Source organism: Gymnodraco acuticeps, unplaced genomic scaffold (genome assembly GCF_902827175.1).
Source record: "Gymnodraco acuticeps unplaced genomic scaffold, fGymAcu1.1, whole genome shotgun sequence".
Taxonomy (NCBI): domain Eukaryota; kingdom Metazoa; phylum Chordata; class Actinopteri; order Perciformes; family Bathydraconidae; genus Gymnodraco; species Gymnodraco acuticeps.
Genome location: NW_022989890.1, coordinates 1,061,982 through 1,081,440, shown reverse-complemented (window position 1 = coordinate 1,081,440; position 19,459 = coordinate 1,061,982). Strand labels below are relative to the sequence as shown.

At 41.2% G+C, this 19,459-nt stretch overlaps 1 protein-coding gene across 1 annotated transcript in view; it reads right to left on the bottom strand.

Moving 5' to 3' along the window:
* Positions 1 to 19,459, bottom strand: part of LOC117535726 (disks large homolog 4) — a 62,216-nt gene that overhangs the window by 9,625 nt on the left and 33,132 nt on the right. Inside the window, 7 exon segments of the mRNA XM_034200257.1 lie at positions 455 to 599; positions 1,919 to 2,055; positions 2,186 to 2,355; positions 5,013 to 5,137; positions 5,284 to 5,334; positions 6,519 to 6,572; positions 14,899 to 14,955. Of these exon segments, the coding sequence (XP_034056148.1) occupies positions 455 to 599; positions 1,919 to 2,055; positions 2,186 to 2,355; positions 5,013 to 5,137; positions 5,284 to 5,334; positions 6,519 to 6,572; positions 14,899 to 14,955 (739 nt within the window).

Here is a 19,459-nt window from a genome sequence, read left to right as displayed (position 1 = left end):
CAAAGATGTATAAGAAATGGCTTTCCCACTGCGTAAATGCACTTCAATGTGATACTTTGGTAATGTTTCGTTTGAAAAGAAAATGCTATTATCAGTCATGAAACCTACTGCAAAAAGAGTGTTACCACGCTCAGATTCTTTTATTACGAGGGCTGTCAAAAGGCGAGTTCAAGTGAAGGACATTTCTTGTGTTTCTGTGAGGAGAAAAACCCTGCTTTACATCTCAGCTTTGAACACCCAGTCATCTTCACTGTATGTTACAAGTTATTATCTCTATCCTTCTTTTGATTGCTGTTTCAAGTCTGAAGAAAAGGCCATCATTGTCGTAGGTGTACATTCTTGGAAATACATCAAGTCAATAGATAAAAGACATTTGGTGTTTTCTGGTGTGATTTGTCGCTACTGCCATTCTACAACACACAGACTGTAGACTTTCAAACAGAGAGGGGCTTACTGCTGGTGAGGTCTGGTGGGTTGTAGGAGTTGGCCAGGAACAGGTTGTTGGGCTTGGCCACCCTGAGGTACACCACCTCGGCTGTGTTCTTCAGAGCCCCCACCGCATCTTCATGCATCACATCCTCCAGACACACGTTGTTCACCTGATCGTTCACGACAAGCAAAGAAACACAATCAGGATCACAGCTGCAAACTGCGAGGCTCAGTATGTAAGAGCGATCAGAGATGACACCTGATCCCCGTCCCACTGACACATCTATATCTAGAGTCACTCTGCAGCTAATAAGAGTGACATTTATGGTCAGAAAACACCACATATCACATTTAGACACACATTAAGAAGCGAAATGTCAATCTAATTGTCTTATTTATTTTCTAAATAGCACCACTTAAGTGACTAATGTAAAATTTGATCACTAAATTTGCACTTACTTTTCAGTAATGATACTCATCCCATCAATACTCTGACTCACTGTGTGGAGGTGACTGGGTTCATTATATTATGTGTACAACATCAGGCTTTTCTTTATTAAGCTCGTGTAACCTTTGTAAAGGAAAATGCTAGCGATAAATACAAAGGAATAAATGATTATTTATTAATATAATGGTATCCAAGGCCAGATTGGCAGTCAATTGGACAATCCAGCTTTTTGAGTCAGTACAGGAGACATACTTTATGTAGATATCAGTATCTGTGCATCTCTCCCTCTTTTTTTAAATACTTGAACAATAAGACTGATTTGTAAAAGCAGGGACATCGATTTAAATCACACACAAGGTAAAAATGAAATGCTGCATGTATTGAAAGTGCTCACCGTTACTGTAATCGTTGCATTATAAATGGCTAAATATGAGTCAGATGAAATAGGTGAAGATGAGCAAAGCTACAAATAAAGCTTCTGGATTAGCTGCCCTTATAGGTAATATGCAAATGTCCATCTCTAAACTAGGTGTGTTAATATTACAAAATAGAGCATTATTACATTTAAAGTAATGAAGCCATTGGTTTTAAATGTATATTTGAACAGATTCATGATGAGCAGTAGCATGTAGCCGTGTCCCAGGGCATTTAGAGGTAAAGCATGTGCTCAGACACCATTTAGCAGAAACCCAGCACCATTTTGATGTTGCTGGTGTTCTCCATCGGCTGCTGCACTCCAGTCTCTCTGTTCTCCAGCAGAGGGCAGCAGTGCTGCGTGAGACTCTTTGTGGCAGCACTCCAGTTAAACATTTATCCCATCCTACACAGCCATTACCATATTAATGAAAGTAATTCCGGGCCATGAAAATTACGGCTGACATTTATCTTGGCTCTTGATTCACCCATGCTGCTTGTGTACACACACATGTGAGTGTGTGTCTGTGTGCTTAAGAGGTGAGAGTGTGAGGCTATCAGTGACCTGTACTGTGTATGTGTGGGCTTGTATATCTCTGCATGCTAGTTATTCCTAGAAGGACCAACCGCTAAGATCTTGTCCCCGATCTGCAGGCGACAGTCTTTATGAGCCGCTCCGCCTTCAATGATCTTGGTGACATAGATACTGTTATCTCCTGGTATGTGCTGGTTTCCCACCCCTCCAGCAATGCTGAAACCTAATCCTGAGAAAGGGAGTTAGCAAAGGAGGTGTGGGTTAACACAGAGCAGATTTGCTAAATCCAGAGGGCAAAGCTTAGCCGGGTATAAAGTGTCCTTAAACCCGCACAACAGCGTCGGTCTACTTCAACACACCTTTAGGCCCTTTGATGAGTTTGATTTCAGTGACTTTCTCTGCTGCTGGTTTTCTGCGGAGAACGTAGAGACGCACGATAGCACCTGCCTCCTTAAGGGCCTCCACAGCTTGGCTGTGTGTCACCTCCCTCACGTCAACATCATTCACAAATAGGATGCAGTCATTCACACTAAGCCACAGGGAAAGGGAGATAGAGAGAGAAAAGATAAACAATTGGAGGGAGAAAGAAAATGCATAATTAGTTTTTGTTTTGGAAGGAAATTGGTGTAATCCTCCACCAGACGAGGTCAGGATCCATCAATCCCCAACCATAGCTGTGCTGGGGATCCAGTTTCACAACAGACATCTGGCCTTTTGTGCCCCAACTGTCAGTGTCCAATAGGGATGCAGCATGACATCAGCAGTCGTCGGTATGCACAAATAAATAATTTAAAATCCTCCATGGACAAAATGTATGTACAGTTCTGTCTTCACATGCCTCATAAAAACAAATGTGGCCTGTTAAAAATGCAACCTTGTTGAATTAGATAAAATATCTCAGCGTGTGTCCACATTAGCCATTTGGCCAAAATGAGTTGTGACAAAAATCCCAAATTGTGCATCTCTTATATCAAATAATAATAAGGACAGAAACCCGAATGCTATCGATCTGTTAGTTGATCTAGCCCAAAGGTAGCTGCAGGATATTTCTCTTTGCTCTAGCTGTTCCTGAAAGTAATGAAGAGTGGAAATGTGAAGTGACAGCAGCCTGTGTGTGCAGAAGAGACGATTTTGATGAAATAGCTATTTTCATACACTGTTCCTCCAAGGGCCTAACAACTCTACTTATCACAATTCCATTCATGTGTTTAAAATTGATTTTTACGGCCATGAACATTTTAGGGTGTAACATTTTGTAAGACTGAAATAATTCTTGAGGGCTGCAAGACAAATGAAGCTTAGCCAAAGTTCAATCAGGAACGCTGTCTTCATGCTCGCTTTATTTATTTACATCCTCATCTCTCTTTCTTTGTTCTCCCGCTCCTTACTCAATAAGTTGAGTCTCTTTAGTCCATCCAATCAGATGTTGCCACAATCACCTTGAGCCAATCATTAATGTGGCTGTCAAACTTCTAAAACGTTCCTTTTAGGGGAATATTTCTGTACAGCTAATGGCAGGACCACCCTTTTTAAATAATGACACTGAGATGGCTTCTAATTGCCTCAGACATATTTCCTCAACTTTTCCTATGAGCACACTTTGTCCACATTTTCTTAATGTCACTATTATTATCCATCTGATTGAGACGCATCACTAAAGCGAACTCCAATGGCTGCTGACATCTCATGCAAATGCTTTTACACTGAGAGTCAGAGCTGCATATTGTTAAGACGATGTGAAATACTTTCTGGCATGTAGAGGAGAGATTTTTATCATACAGCAACATATTTATTATATATTGGCAATTTCAGAGCAACTGCCCCACAGAGCATCGTTTAGTGTTCTCTGTAATTCTGTGCTCATAGATTTACATACAGCCTTTATTAAAGCTATAAAGAACAACCTATGTTCACAGTAGGGCTGCTCAATTAATCGTGTTTTAATCGCAATTACGATTATGGCTTGCGAACGATTACGAAAACAACGTAATCGAAATAAAACGATTATTTTTTTATTATTACTTTCAAACTTTTTTTTTTCTTTCGGTTTTTCAGTTGAATTATACTTAGAGTTCAGGGTAATCAACTGTTAAAAACATACTGTTCACATTGCTTTTCTCCAATAAGTAAATGGATAATCGTTTTTAATAATCGTGATATCAATTATTGACCCAAATAATCCAGATTATGATTTTTGCCATAATCGAGCAGCCCTAGCTCACAGTGTATTAACAGTCCCAAAGAGGCACTATTCAATCTCACATCTAATATTTATACTGATTCAAGAGCTACTGAGTCACTCAATATGAAAGACAAATACATGTTTCAGCGTTTGAATCATCAAATAGAGACTTCAACTGAATGCAACAAATGATACACCCACACATCGCAGGTTTTGTAAGAATTCCGTTTTTGAGATATCAGGAGTATAATGCTAAATGTTTTTTCCTCAAGACATGAGATATGTTGCTCAGAGCCAATACAACGCATTGCATTCAGGCAAATATAGCGTTCTCTGCAGGCCGGCTCTGCTCTCTGAACAAGTCATTCCAGATGGATGTTTATAGGTCAGCTGTAAAATGCAGGGAAGATCCTCTGTACATGGCTCATTTACTGCTGTTGCTATCTTCTAACCTTTCCATATCACTGGCTTCAAATGGGATCTATTTTTCACAAATGTCATTTTTGCATCTAAATGTGCAACATCTCTTTTTGAATTTCCTAAAAAACCGAAAAGCAACAGTACTATGACTAGATCTATACTTTACGGTTATTTTTAGACCAAATGACAACAGTAGTAGTAGTAGTAGTAGTAGTAGTAGTAGTATACAGCAGAGGCATTCAGATCTTGAGTTAAACAGGCCTTCTATGATGTAACATTGATGCTGAGCATGCTGGACAGACAATAGGCTGCATTTCTGTGGTACAATACTCTTTAAGTGAAGAGGTGAGGAACACATGGGATGGTTCTTTAAGTGTGTTTGCTCGTAGAAAAGGGACTGCATGTCAGAATCAGTGAATTCAAAAGAACACGTGAAGGGTAAACAGGTCAGCAGTGCACATTTCTTTTATCTGGAGTCTGCCTAATGGGCCCATTGGCATTTTCTGATTGTTGGATTGTATATCAGTGGATTTAGTGGGATCCTGAAGGCTGGCTTTGTGTTCATTGTGTGTGTGTTTGTTTACCTCAGCCGTCCATCCTGAGCCGCGGCCCCTCCAGGTATGATTTTGGTGATGAAGATGCTCGGGTCGTCGCCCACATGAGGGTTGTCTGTTCCTCCTGCTATGCTGAAGCCCAGGCCGGAGTTACCCTGCAGAAACACAAAATAAAAAACAATGACTATTCCCATCAGGGGCATTTCACTGTGGCCTTAGAGCTAGGAGTGAAACATCTGCAGTATGTTTACATGTACATTTGTTTAAAAATCAGCTTCAGAAATCATTTGATCAGACTCACTCTTTCCAGTGTGATCTCCTCATATTCAATTTCTCCTTCTGTCCCGTTTACCTGTAAGAAAGGGATGTTAGTGTACTCAGACTGTGACTGCAGATCTATGCTGCCACACACCGTCACTAACTGTTTCTATTATTATAAGGACAAAAACGGTTTGATTCCTAGTCAGCTAATGTTGATTCAGCATCTGCCCTATGTTTGGACTACCTATGTTGCAAATGTATTATCTTTTCAATTTACACACGGCATCTATTGCACGTCTGTCCGTCCTGGGAGAGGGATCCCTCCTCTGTTGCTCTCCCTGAGGTTTCTCCCATGTTTCCCTTTAAACTGTGGGTTTTCTCCAGAAGTGTTTCCTTGTACGATGTGAGGGTCTAAGGACAGAGGGTCTAAGGACAGAGGGTCTAAGGACAGAGGGTCTAAGGACAGAGGGTCTAAGGACAGAGGGTCTAAGGACAGAGGGTCTAAGGACAGAGGGTGTCGTATTGTCATACTGATATTCTGTACACACTGTGAAGTCCACTGAGACAAATGTAACATTTGTGATATTGGGCTATATAAATAAACATTGATTGATTGATTGATATATGGGCTTTGTCATATATTCATCCACAGAATCGGAAGTCGGGCTTTACGGGATTTACCATCAGCTCCTGAACATAGCATCATCAGCGCTAAAATCTGACTATATCAGGAGTTCTGTCGACTCCATTTGATTAAGAACAACCCTGCTCCTCTTCGGCATACTGTATGTGTGGACTAGTGTTGTACCTAGATGCAAATAGCAACACTATTCTTATAGTTGATATCGCCTTCTGGCTGATCAACTCAGCTTTACCTCTGCAATCAAGCGAGTCCCAGAAGGAGAGGGAATTTAAAGAAGTTCACTGTTTTGGTATCCGAACTAGAAAACCACACTTTTCTCAGCGCTGTCGTGGTGCGATAATACTGGTCTGGTGTTCTTCCTCTGAGAAGCCTCATTCACGTATTCCTCACCCATTTCATGTCAGTACGTACTTCGAGGTATTTTATTTCTTTCATTTTAGAAAATACATTATTATGTCATTCCATACAGGCTAATGTATATCAAACAGAGATTTTAAATAAAGGGAGGTTAATGTGCAGAGACCTACCTGGATGCTGGACATGAATGGAATTACACATAATACAGACTGAATGTGAAGGCACTTGAGATAACATAACAATACAATAAAGAGAAGATGAAACATAATCCTTACATATGGGGAGCCATCGAGAGTGTCAGTGTTCACCACCACTGGAGGAGTATTTCCCTGGAGGCAGAGAGAAGACATGATGTTAAGAAATAATGGCAGTAACTTAAAGATGAGGCAGCTCCAGGATCAGCTCTCAGTATATCCCTGAAACACTGACGGCCATTTTAACTCCAAGCTGTGATAGTTTGGAGTTAAAATGGCACTTTTCTAATTTCAGGGATGTCACTCAAGTATAGAGAGGAGAGCCATGTCTTACAATCCAACCTCGATGGACACGGACATAATTCATGCGAGCCCCCTTGGTTAGGGTGGGACATATGGACAAAATCTTCTTATATAATGTTATATCACGCTTACAGTATTGTAACTGTTCTGTAAATTAAATGAATATATGGTTTAAAATAACTCAACCAAACAAGATAAAGCAATTAAAAAATAACTACATTTTTCACATTATAGCAAAAAATAAAATGGACTTTCCCGGTAGGTTTTGCTCATCTTTCATTTAAAAAAGCTGACGAATACTGTGTGAGAAATTCGAAAAAATGGCTGGAAATCACAACACCAAATATCTATCTCATCCTGATTTTCTAATGTAGCCCTCTTCTTATCCGTCTGCCCAAATAAGGATACTTTGCCATGCGGCTGTATGTCAGATCGCAATATGGCGTGATCAAACCAGAACCACTAGACTACCTGAGAAGAGCTAACAGTAGATATTGTAGAATGACACATTTCTGCATCTGCACAGTAAATACTGTCCATCCAACCGTACCCCATAGTTTCCCCAGATGCTCTGCAATTGATGTATATTTGTTAAATACATGGCTATCTATTGAATACTGTCTGCCTGTCGTTTCAAAACAAACCTCTTAAGACAGCGAGCCAATGAGAGGAGAGGATTTTCTGCTATTGATGCAGTTTGGGTTAACTTGCTGAGACGCTTCTCTGTCAGCTCATCTAAAGCATGACATCTAACTTCAACACAGTGACATTTCCTCAGTCTATTCTTTCATTGTGTTGTCAAGGAATAGCTCTCTTCAAGGTATCTGATGTTACAATATGTAAATACCACAATGAGTACAGTACTCTCTAGAGCACACAATCTGCGTCTCTTTATAAACTCCTGTGTTTGTATTTGTCATTGTTCTGTACCTCCCTGATTAGCATGGGAGACGCCGTGTGCATCTGAAGTGCTCTCAGAACAGCAAAGAGCAGCACAAAGCAGCTCGCTGACCTTCACAGGCCTGACAGCTCCGACACACACAACACACACACACACACACACACACACACACACACACACACACACACACACACACACACACACACACACACACACACACACACACACACACACACACACACACACACACACACACACACACACACACACACACGTCACACTCTTTCCCAGCTTTCAGGAAACCAACAATCTTACCCAGAGCTTTCTTTTTGGGATGAGACTGGAAGTTGTTTCTACACTTAGCCTGTAACTCTATACGATATTTAAGTTGTAGAATCCAAGGAAGAAACGCTTGCTGTTCACAGATTGTTATTTATGTCATACTGCTCAAAGTAATATAGTCTAATGGAACAGTCTTGCAATAATCCTACCATCAAATATGTTTTTATTTAGGTGCTTATTTAACTGTATGCTTGTGTTGCTGTTTAACTGTCCTGCATCACACTGACCGATGTTCCCATTATTGTGTTCATTATTTTATATAAATAAGGGTATTCAAAACATGTCATTACGCACTGTACGTCCTTTACACAACTTCACCCCCCACTGCTCCAAGCCTCCTGGCTCATTACTAATCAAGTTGAATGATGCTAAAAGTAGCTGCCTTTATGAAGAGTTATTACTCATCCACATGAGGTAAAGAAGACATAACACTGTGTCCACAAAACGCCACAGCGCGGCTTTAACCGCACACTGTTGGATTATAACAGTGCCTGTGCAGAGCTTCACCGTGTAGCCCTGTCCAACGGGCCGTGCTGCTGAACATTACGTCAAATGCATCCTTATCTGGAGACAGAAATAATGAGTATAGCCAGCAGAAATCTAAACCCAGTGCAGGCAGTTTCCCTGCAGGGATCTTGACAGTCTGTCAAGTCGTTCCACGTCGCGGATGTTAGGATTTACAGCGTTTGGCTGCTCTTGCCCACCTATTATTTTAGCCCCACCTTTTCAGCTAACCCGTCCTCTGCCACGTGTGCACAGGCCACCATCCATTCTCCATTCGTTTGCTTCCTGATGGATTGATGTGCAGAAACCTAAGTGCCAGAATATGCATTTTCAAAGACAAATCAAACTGATTTATTTAGACTTTTCTTCTTATCAGATTTGATAGTGTTTTGTGTGACATGTGCTTTAATCATTCCCTAAATTAGAGTTCATACATCAATGTTGTAGCATGCACTGTGCTGAGGCAGGAAGCAGAACAGTGAAGCAGTGTCAATGTCTTTGTTCCATTAAGAGCTGAATATATAGACTCTGCCTATGTCTAAAGATGTAGCTCCTCTCTCTCCCTGCCGAATATGTGACTCGCAAGACATTCCTGTGATCTGGTCCGACTCCAACTGCTCTGTGCACGTGTGCCTGCCTGCATACGTGCACGTTTGTCTAAGGCTCATAACCCATTCTCTGCACGCTCACACCTCTAGTCGCTTTCTGTCTGATGGACAGTTTTAGTGGAATGAGGTCAAATAACGCCAATACTAATGACATCCACCTGCTAGCTGAAGCCTACGGGTATTTAAAACACCAACTGCTGTCTTTCTTCCTGTTGTTCAATACCATCAGAGAGGGATGAGGCTGGAGAGGCTCTAAAGCGGCATGTCCTGCACACCTTGCTGCTGCTGGAAAGCCTTTAAACCTTACGAGCTATCCTGTCAATAAGCAAGACAATGACCTTTATTTAATTACGCAATGCCAAGTTATGAATTGGCATGTGTTTGACAAAGACAAAGGGGGTTTTGATGTATAAGCAGGCGAGCATAATTGGTATTGCAAAGTGCTGCTGTTCTGTTTGAAAGAGACTCCAGATTGAGCCTTACCTTAGGGCTGTGCAAGGCTGTTAAAGGAGTGCGAGGGCTTTCGTAACGTAGCTGTGAGTTGGAGTTGGGGTGTTAGCTTGGATGGCTGGTGAATGTGCTGCCTCTGTGCTTGTGTGTGGGTTGTAGTGCAGGATGTGGCTCATTTGGACATTAGATGATGCACATTGCTGCTCATTGAGCAGGGAAAGGTGTATGTGCGTGAGGTGTATGTGCTTGAGGTGTATGTGCGTGAGGTGTATGTGCGTGAGTGTATGTGCGTGAGGTGTATGTGCGTGAGGTGTATGTGCGTGAGGTGTATGTGCATGAGTAATGGGTTGTGGATTTGATGGGGACCTATGACTTGGGATTTTGAATGAAAGAAATATCACCTTAAAGCATAGGACTCATTTATTCCCACACAGCCTGAACAGAATGTAATTGGTATTACACCAGATTTCATTACTCAGGCTCACTGTGATTACAATCTATCTATCATGGGCCTTTAGTGCAGCCATAGCCTTGAGTTTCCTATCTGTGCAGTCAACCAAAACCAAGCCTTGGTATCATAATAATAATAACAAATCAAACACCCAGCTTCAAGCACCACCTCTAAAGCCACCAAGCATTTTCATTTTTCACAATATAATAAGTAAACATGTTAAAACATGCATACCATCCTATGATGCCGCTGTTTCTTGGATTTCCGTACATTGTCTGAGGAAACGGCTGCCCATCTTTTTGGCGTTACCACACGGACAATGACATTTTGCTTCAGTGTCGAAATGTAGCGTAAATCGTGGTGCCGAACCTGCTGCTCACCGCCAACAACAACAGACTCCAAGAGCGTGGCTGGAAGATTTCGAGTGCGCTCTAAAAATGTCAGCTTTGAACGTTACCACCAGAGCTCTATGGCCAAGCGAGCCATTAGATGTGGGCCCTGCCATTACAGTATATCAGACACTATGAAGCGTCCGCATGGCGTCAGAAATATCTAAAAACCCACTTTCAGCATTGCTTTCCATTCAACCTGAATAGAACGGAACACCAAGGATAGCTGCAAAAAAAAAAGGACACAGCTTTTATACAATTTAAAATCCAAAATTGCAGAAAAAGCACAGCCCATTAGTATCCTCCTCTTGCTGAGTCTTCATTTGAGGAAGCACAATTACATCCTCCAACCCAACGCTTCCGTTATAAAAATGACTCCTCGCTGATGAGGCTCGTTATTATCCGAGACACAATCGTCCTGTCTTCAGAATCACCCATCCGGAGTGAAAATAATCATTTGCTAACAGATCCTCCCGGTCTTGTGGTGCGATCGCGGAGCCTCCCTCCCTGCTGCTGCTGCTCTGTGCTCGGAGAGAATGCAGTTCATATTTTCTGCCTCTACTGTACTGTACCCCTCCCATCCCTGCTGCTCAGAGAACGAGGAGCAGAGCAGGAAAGTTTGATGGCAATTACTTAGCTGTCTCTCTGTATACTGTCGACGCTGGTGATGTGAGAGGGGGAGGTATTATACTCTGGCTGAACTTAGAAGGACAGGCCGCTCAAACTGGCCTGACGCCTACGAGGGAGCACTTGAAAGTGAGAGGAGGCTGGAGGCCCGCTTCTACAGTCAGAGAAGTGAAACGTAAACATAGTAGTGGCAGCCAGGGGGATGAAAAATAGCTTGACACTAGATCCTTCTAGTTTCTTCCCCTGCTTTAGTTGCTTTTTCTGTTTGAATTTTTAGTGAGGATCTTTAATCTATGCAAATATTTTTGTCACAGAAATTCCGAAATGCTACTTACTCCTATTCTGCTTTGATTTGAACAACATAATGTTCCTCTTCTTTAACATTTAGAGGCAACATCATCACTATCATCACAAACTGTGTATGCTTCATGGCCCTGCAATGAATTCAGCACCATGGACAGCAGAACTCCGAAGGAGCGCGACAAATATAAAAGGATCTTTGATTAGGAAATAACGTGCATAGCTGCCATTTTATTCATTGCATTAGGAAATGGTGGATATTACCACGAAAGGCACATCATTGACCATTAAACGAGTCAAATTCCTTTTTGAATCCAGATATTTTCCAAACAAATTGCTTGTGCTCTCTTTTTAAGAAGACAGATGGATTGAGAGGTGTTTTTTGTGTGTCTGTGTGTGTGTGTGTGTGTGTGTGTGTGTGGATACTGTATGCGCAGAGGCATGCACACACTTAACATTCTTATGTAAGGACATGCTGAAGGACAAGCTGTCGGCTGACGTTCCCATTTTGCCAAATAAAATTCCTCTGTCTACCTATCTCTCACTCTTTCAGTTGTGAGGCCTTCTCTCTGTCTCACTCTGCCAGACAGCAGGAACAGCTCTCTCCTCGTCTTCCTGTGTGCATATGTGTTCTCTCGTTCTCTCTCTCTCTCGTTCTCTCTCTCTCTCGTTCTCTCTCTCTCTCGTTCTCTCTCTCTCTCTCGTTCTCTCTCTCTCTCGTTCTCTCTCTCTCTCGTTCTCTCTCTCTCTCTCTCGCTCTCTCTCGTTCTCGTTCTCTCTCGTTCTCGTTCTCTCTCGTTCTCGTTCTCGCTCTCTCTCTCGCTCGCTCTCTCTCTCGCTCTCGCTCTCTCACTCTCTCTCTCTCTCTCTCTCTCGCGCTCTCTCTCTCTCGCTCTCGCTCTCTCTCGCTCTCTCTCTCGCTTCCCAAAGACCTGAGCTGCTGCTGCTGCTGCACTGTAATTACAAACCCGAAGCTGCAGGGACATATTTAAAACATTTATTAAGAAAAGTAAGGAGGACGGAGAGAATGAAGATAGAAACCAGATACCAACTAGACATGAGTGCCGAGCTGAAAGGCAGGGTATAATGGGGGGCTCTTGGGGAAACACTATAGAAACAGTAATTGAATCCTTACATACAAAATGAGTGTCAAACACGTCTTAGAGGGGTTAGCTGTTTAGTCTGGAGCATTTGTGTGAACAAAGTATTGTGTAGGAACAGTTCTGTGGTTAGAGGAGAGACACTGATATGGATGCCTTTTCATTAGAAGAGACAGTTGTAATATAAACTGAGAGGAGGGGGTATTTAGAAAGCACTTCATGCCTGCTGGTTTTCACTCCCGGCTTTTCAGTTGAAGGATAAATCTCAAATGTGTTGTGTAATGTTTACTGCTTTAGAAAAACAGTTTCCCTAACACTTCTTTTGAGACTGATCTCTGTAAGTGCAGGTAGATTGTTATTGAAAGAGACAAGGAGCAAGGACGGGATGGTTATCTCAAATACATAGGAAGCTTTGGTATTTGGGTAACTCTGGTATATTTCCTGCTTCTACGGATGTACACATGCTCAGGGATGTTTTTGTATGTCCTTAGGGGAAGTTTGAAGACATAATAAATGCTGGCCAAGTTTTGCTCAATGCCTAGATTCCTTTGGGATTCACTGCAAAGGGAAATCCCCTTTCTGCAACACCGAAGCTTCACTGCTCATTAGTTCAGCCTTACACTTTCAAAACAACCCTTTTCTTTATATTTTTCAAGCAGGTGAGAGCACATAGTTTGCCTCCCTCTTTAGAATGATTTTTGATGCTTTATTGTCTTATATTGTGTACATTTGTGATGCTTAAAAAGCAATTATTTGGGGCTTGTATTCGCTGTTAGAACATAGAACTTCTAATGTAATCACAGCAGTCTGAAAAACGGCCACCACAACAATTGATGTAGCCCCATAATAAAAGTAGGACATGGTACAGCAGACTCATAGTCATATAAAGTAGAAGGGGTAAGGATGTCCATTAATATGAACATAGATCAATATCAAAAGTTCTGCGTGCGGTGGCAAAAAAAAAATCATTTCTAATTACATTATTCCCCGAGTAAAGAAAAAAAAAAGGATTGTCATTTGAACTAAAGCACCTCTTCGCTAAATCATGTACATAACCCATAGACCTCGTCTTACTTTGCCAAACCGTTGCAGTGCTTCCAGAGACAATCCTACCCATAAATCAATGGGGCCTGGAGTGGAGCTGGCAAACCCCACACCATTAAAGCAATAAAAAGACAGACTGACGACACCACCACACATCAATGACAAGCACACAGCACTACACACACACACACACACACACACACACACACAACACACACACACCACACACACACACACACACACACCACACACACACACACACACACCACACACACACACACACACACACACACACACACACACACACACACACACACACTGCACTGCATGTAGGAACGCATGTCACCTTACAGTACAGAACATGGATGAAGTACGTCTGTGAGGGGATGTATGTGAACACATTTTTCTTACTGATGACTTTATGCTGCAAGGTTGAGCAGAATGCCCCATATGTTAAACAGTTTCATTATAAGCAGGCCCTTCAAGACATGGTGCGTTCAAGGTCAGGCCAGGCAGACAAAGACATGAATGGATGTACATGAGTAACCACTTGTTCAACTGAGACATAGAGACTATATGCCACTCGTTCAAATGATCCCATCTTTGCACTTTTCAAACGTATTCAAGAACAGGTCTAACTATGTTTTCCTTTTGAATACCTACGTTTCTATGTGATAATTCGCTTCTTGTCTCTCAAGGTAGAAAGCAATAAGTACCGGCCCTTTTAATATGAGTCCCTTAAATGTCAGTGCACAACCCTTTCTGCCTTGAAAGACAGACTAAATCTTTTGAGCTATTCAAGGAGCGTGAGGCTAATAAAATAATGTTTTATTGAGAAAGCAGCATAGCCATCTTTTCAAGGTTATGAAAGTCACTGCACAGTCGAACACTGACACCTACAGGTTTCAGTGTGTCCTGCAAACAGATAACATCTATCTGTCTCTCAGAACCTCATGCTACTGTATACCACTGAGCTTTAGGCATCCTTCTAACTGCATTGTGGGTACTTTTCATTCTTGTTACATATTCCAGGATAGCTTTTGTGCAAAAATGCATCGAGAAGCTGATTCTAAAGTAACAATGTGAATATAACACTGGAATTCATATTTGATACACAAACATCATTGGAAACATTTCAGATCCGATAAGGTGATATCAGGCCCAAAAATAGTCACTGAGTTCAAGCGTAACACATCTCTAGACAAAGGAGATTTGAATGGCAATGAGTTTCGAACAAACTGATACCATCAGAAAACACATGACCTCATACTCTGGCAGAACAGATACAATTAGGTTTGCACAGGTCACCCTTTACACGGTAAACTTCGAGTGACACTAAATCCACAAAGACAGGAAATGAGGACATAAAACTGATGAGGATGACTGATGATGAAACTGATATTTCAGGGTGATGGAGCGAACTCGGGTTGCTTTGTTCTTACCAGTGTGGAGACAGCGGAGGTGTACATTGGAGTGTGTCCCGAAGACATCAACACAGGCTGCAAAACAACATCAAAGAAAAGGGTCATCATGCGGAGCAGTGTGCCTTATAGAAAGCAAACGGTACAGAATCGGGCACCAACATAGCAAATAGTTCACTAAGAGTGCTTAGTCTTAGTCTTTTCTTTTTTCTTTTTGTCGCTGCTTTTAATTGAACTATTCATATCTTAAACTGCACTGTAACTTTTATCCATGTATTTTTTCTTTTAATGTTTATTTTATTAGCTTTTCTTTTTAATGACTGATTTTAAATGCCATTTTCTTAATGTCTTTCATTTTTTGTAAAGCATTTTGAATTGCCTTGTGTTGAAAAGTGCTATATAAATAAACTTGCCTTGCCTTGCCTTGCCTTAGTCAACTATTTGGCTATGTTGGTGATAGTTGACTAAGAATGTCTTAAGTCGAGGAAAGCCCTAGTACTGTGACGCATAACATCTGTAAAAAAGCAGCTCAAATAAACACTGCATGCTGCAGTTTGACAACATCTTCAGTGTTATAGATATTGTTCAGGAATGACACAGTATGTCCATATCTGATAACGCACACTGATACATTGTATACCACAAATACAAAACCATTTCCATTCATAGAAAAAAAAGGGAAAATACAACAATCTACATGCTTAATGATACAGCAGCCCCGAGTCATTGATAACTTATTGATCGGCAAATCAAAACAGCTTATTCAGAATCGGTTAACAATGAAACAGCAGTGGGATCGTTACGCCTGTTAAACTGAATAGATCTTACAGCTGATGCTGCTTCTCTAAACAATGCACCCTGTGCCTATGAATTTGACAAGCAGTGCAGCAATTCCACATGTCAGGAGACGCTCTCCTCCCACTGGAGGAGTTTCACATCGCTGCAGAGCACCTCATTAAAGTGTGAATGTCTGCTGATCCAAGTAGGATACCTGGGCGGTGGATTCCTGCTGATCCCGATGTTTACATACGCCACCTTCCCTTCCCAATATAGACATGGCCTTCTTTGAATGGCTCCACTGGACACAAGTGCCTTGCACAATTGCACATCAGCAGTTGTTTTGAACAGTCGTAAGAGTATATAACAAGCACTAATTTATTTAATCACATAACCCCCGTGAAGACTTCCCTGGCAGGTGTATAGGTTCAAACTGAAGGAAGGGGGGGTGGAGTGATTTGAGAAAGAAAAGGAGAAGATTACAACTTACAAAAGATGTGAAGGAAAAACTTGAAAAAAGGGGATTTATTTAGGCTAGGCGATTCACTAAAATGACTCGTCATATTATATCACACTCCGTAATAAACAGGGTCACAAAACCAAAACATGGCACTGTGTCAGGAAGCAATACTAGGTCAAGTGGTTACACAAAGTGCAGACAAACCAGCGTCATCATCAGCCTTTCTCTCAAAGCAAAACAAAAATATCTTGATCTCATTAGATTGAATAATCTATTACTCTTATATTATGCTGCTAACTACCGGCCTGAGGCTCAAGCTGTTTGGTCTACAGCCATCCATCAGCCTGGGATAGACACACTTTTATTTATCTTTATGTCTTTTTTATACCTATTTATGGGTGCAGCCTAAAACGATGCAAACAATTCACTTTGAACTAGCGCTAGCCTGGACTTTTACACTTCACAACACAAGAAAACACAAGACTTCATAAATAATGTCAGTATTCCAGAAATAGAAACAGGGCCAATCCTCGTTCCTAAGTGTAGGTGTCTTAATAACAATGTTATTACTATTGCTATGTTTCCCATTTAAGTTTCCACTCCCCCACCATTTAACATACTTGCATGTCAATGTTTTACAAGACAGTTTTGTATTCAAAACTAAAGTTTTGATTTAGTTTTATCTGCGGATACCAGAATGTCAGTGTCAGGAGTGATGAGTATGATTTAGGCTCATAAATAGTGACGCTTTACTCAAGTATAACCTGGAGCGGTTATATCTGATGGGACTAAAGCTGGCCTAGTTTTAAACTAAACATTCCTCCAGACAGAAGTGCTTTTGTAGAATAATAAAAGGGACAAGCGAGGAATCAACCATACTTGACTGATCCGTCACTGTCAAAGATGTTCCAACTTAGTTTCACTTGGTGTATTGATCCATTTGTGAACGAGTGCTTTAGACTCTAACATTTAGGCTAGTTATAAAACATAAAATGACATTCAACAAAAGACCCAGCTGCAACAGAAACAGGGTTGTTTCCAAATATAAGAAATAACATAGACATAAGTGTTAAGTGGATTAACACTGCGCTGTTTAAAGTCATGTTGGGAATTCTCTGTAATCATTTGACTCATTTTGTAGGCTGAACAAAGGGCTGATTTATCTCCAGGCACATGGTGTCAAGAAACTACATCGAGAACAGGACAGTACACATTACATGATGACGCATGAAACACCCTCAGCCCACTCAACACATTCAGTTCTAAATATATTGTGATAGAATCATGGAATGGTTCCTTTTTCTTCTTCTTTAATTACCCTTTCTTGATAGATCAAGTACATCAAGACTTGAGAAAGCTCATATGCCCAAGAAAGCATGCTAAGAACCTGTGATAAGATGGAGCTAATTGAGGGTATAACCCATAGACTGTATATATGTATAACCTCACACTGTACAAACAGAAGTGACTGATGATGATGAGCAGCTAACAAGTGGTGTTACAACATGTTCAGATGTCTGGCTTTGTGGTGTTTTGCCCCTGCCTTCATCAAAGATGGCTTTTAAAACGCAGCCTCCGTTGAGGCGACTGTGGCTGTGAGTACGGCCTCTCAATCTTAAGGTTGTGGGTTTGATCCCAGCCGTCCTACATGTCTGTGTGTCCTTGGGCAAGATACTTGAGTTGCTCCCAATGGCAGGACCACGGTGCTTTCTTGAATGTTTGAATGCAGTGTGAATAGGACAGGTAAAAGATGACTTGTAAATGTCAAGCGCTTTAAGGAGTTGTAAAGACTGGATAAAGCGCTATATATGTCCTTTTAACATTTCATTTTCATTTCATTTCAACCTTTATTTAACCAGATTGGTCCCATTGAGATCATAGATCTCTTTTCCAAGGGAGACCTGCAACATTTTACCATCCAACAAAACGCACTTTGTCCCCTGATTTCAATGACGTCAAGAAAGTGATGGTCAAGACTCGTAAGAACTAAAGTATGGTGTAAAAAGAGCCCGTAAAGTAATTGAGCTGTGTGAAGTTGTGACATTTACATCCTGGTGTACTCTCATCCCTTGAGAAAATGATATACACTGATGAAGGTCCTTGTGTAAAGCATTTGCCAGCTACTAACAGTTTGAGGTGTGGGACATGCAGCAGCCTATACTTCTTTAATATAATGTCATGTTTGAATAAAATAACATGTTTAACAGATCATCAAATCCCCATTAAAAGACCCACACTCTATATTTGATATGGACAAATTGCTCTGTTGAGTTTGTTAGAAAAACATCACTCATCGTCACCACCGGCATGCTCTTCAATATCAGCATACATGTCTTTATTATCCTTGCAAGAATGCAAGTAGTCATCACACACCCCCGGTTGCATGGACAAAAGAGTAACTATAGTAGAGTCCTTCACATGCTTATATACAAGAGAGGGGTTACAGTAAACAAGATGGAAGATACCGGTTCAAACCAGTATTCTGACATTAGTTAAGATTAGCCTGCGTGAGCAATACACATGACAGTCATATGTCTATCTCGAGTGACTGTCATCATGCCAATCTTAGGAACATAGCTATCATAACTTCAACACAGTGTCTCATGAGCGTCATCCATGTAGTCATACATCCGGCTACGTGCACAGCTACGTAGGGCCTCTGTTATCATGTGCTACTCTGATATAGAAGGAACATTCACCATTTTCCCAACAAAAGTATTTATGGCAACAGAGGTTTATGTGGGATTGACATGACTCCTATCATGTCACCTGGTGCAAGGACGTAGCTCATTGAGGTGGTTTCAATCATTCAGACACAAATACATGTCTATGTCACTAAGTAAGGATTGGGTTACATTACTTACTTGTTAGGGCTAGGGTATGGTAGATTCATTGTTGTTCTTGATCAAATATATTATATGACGCCCTATATTGAAATGAACTCTACCTGGAGACTTATTACAGAGAAGCTTTTTACTTACTTATGGAATTTGTGCAGGACGAATATTACATTTTACATTTTCTCTCAAACAGATTTAAAGGGGACCTATCATGCAAAATGCACTTTTGTAATCTTTTACACATGAATATGTGTCCCCGGTGTGTCAGGGACTCACCAAGTGTCAGAAAACACAACCCTCTCTCTTTTCCTCCATACCCAAATCTCTAAAAACTGCAACGGATCTGATCCAGACTGATACAGATTTAAATTGTTCTGACGTCAGAAACGGGGTGCTCCGCCTATATGGGCAACTTTCCACCTATCAGGGGAATGAGAGGTTGCGTGGCATGGTAACAGCACATGGTAACAGCATGGTAACAGCATGTAACAGCATGGTAACAGCA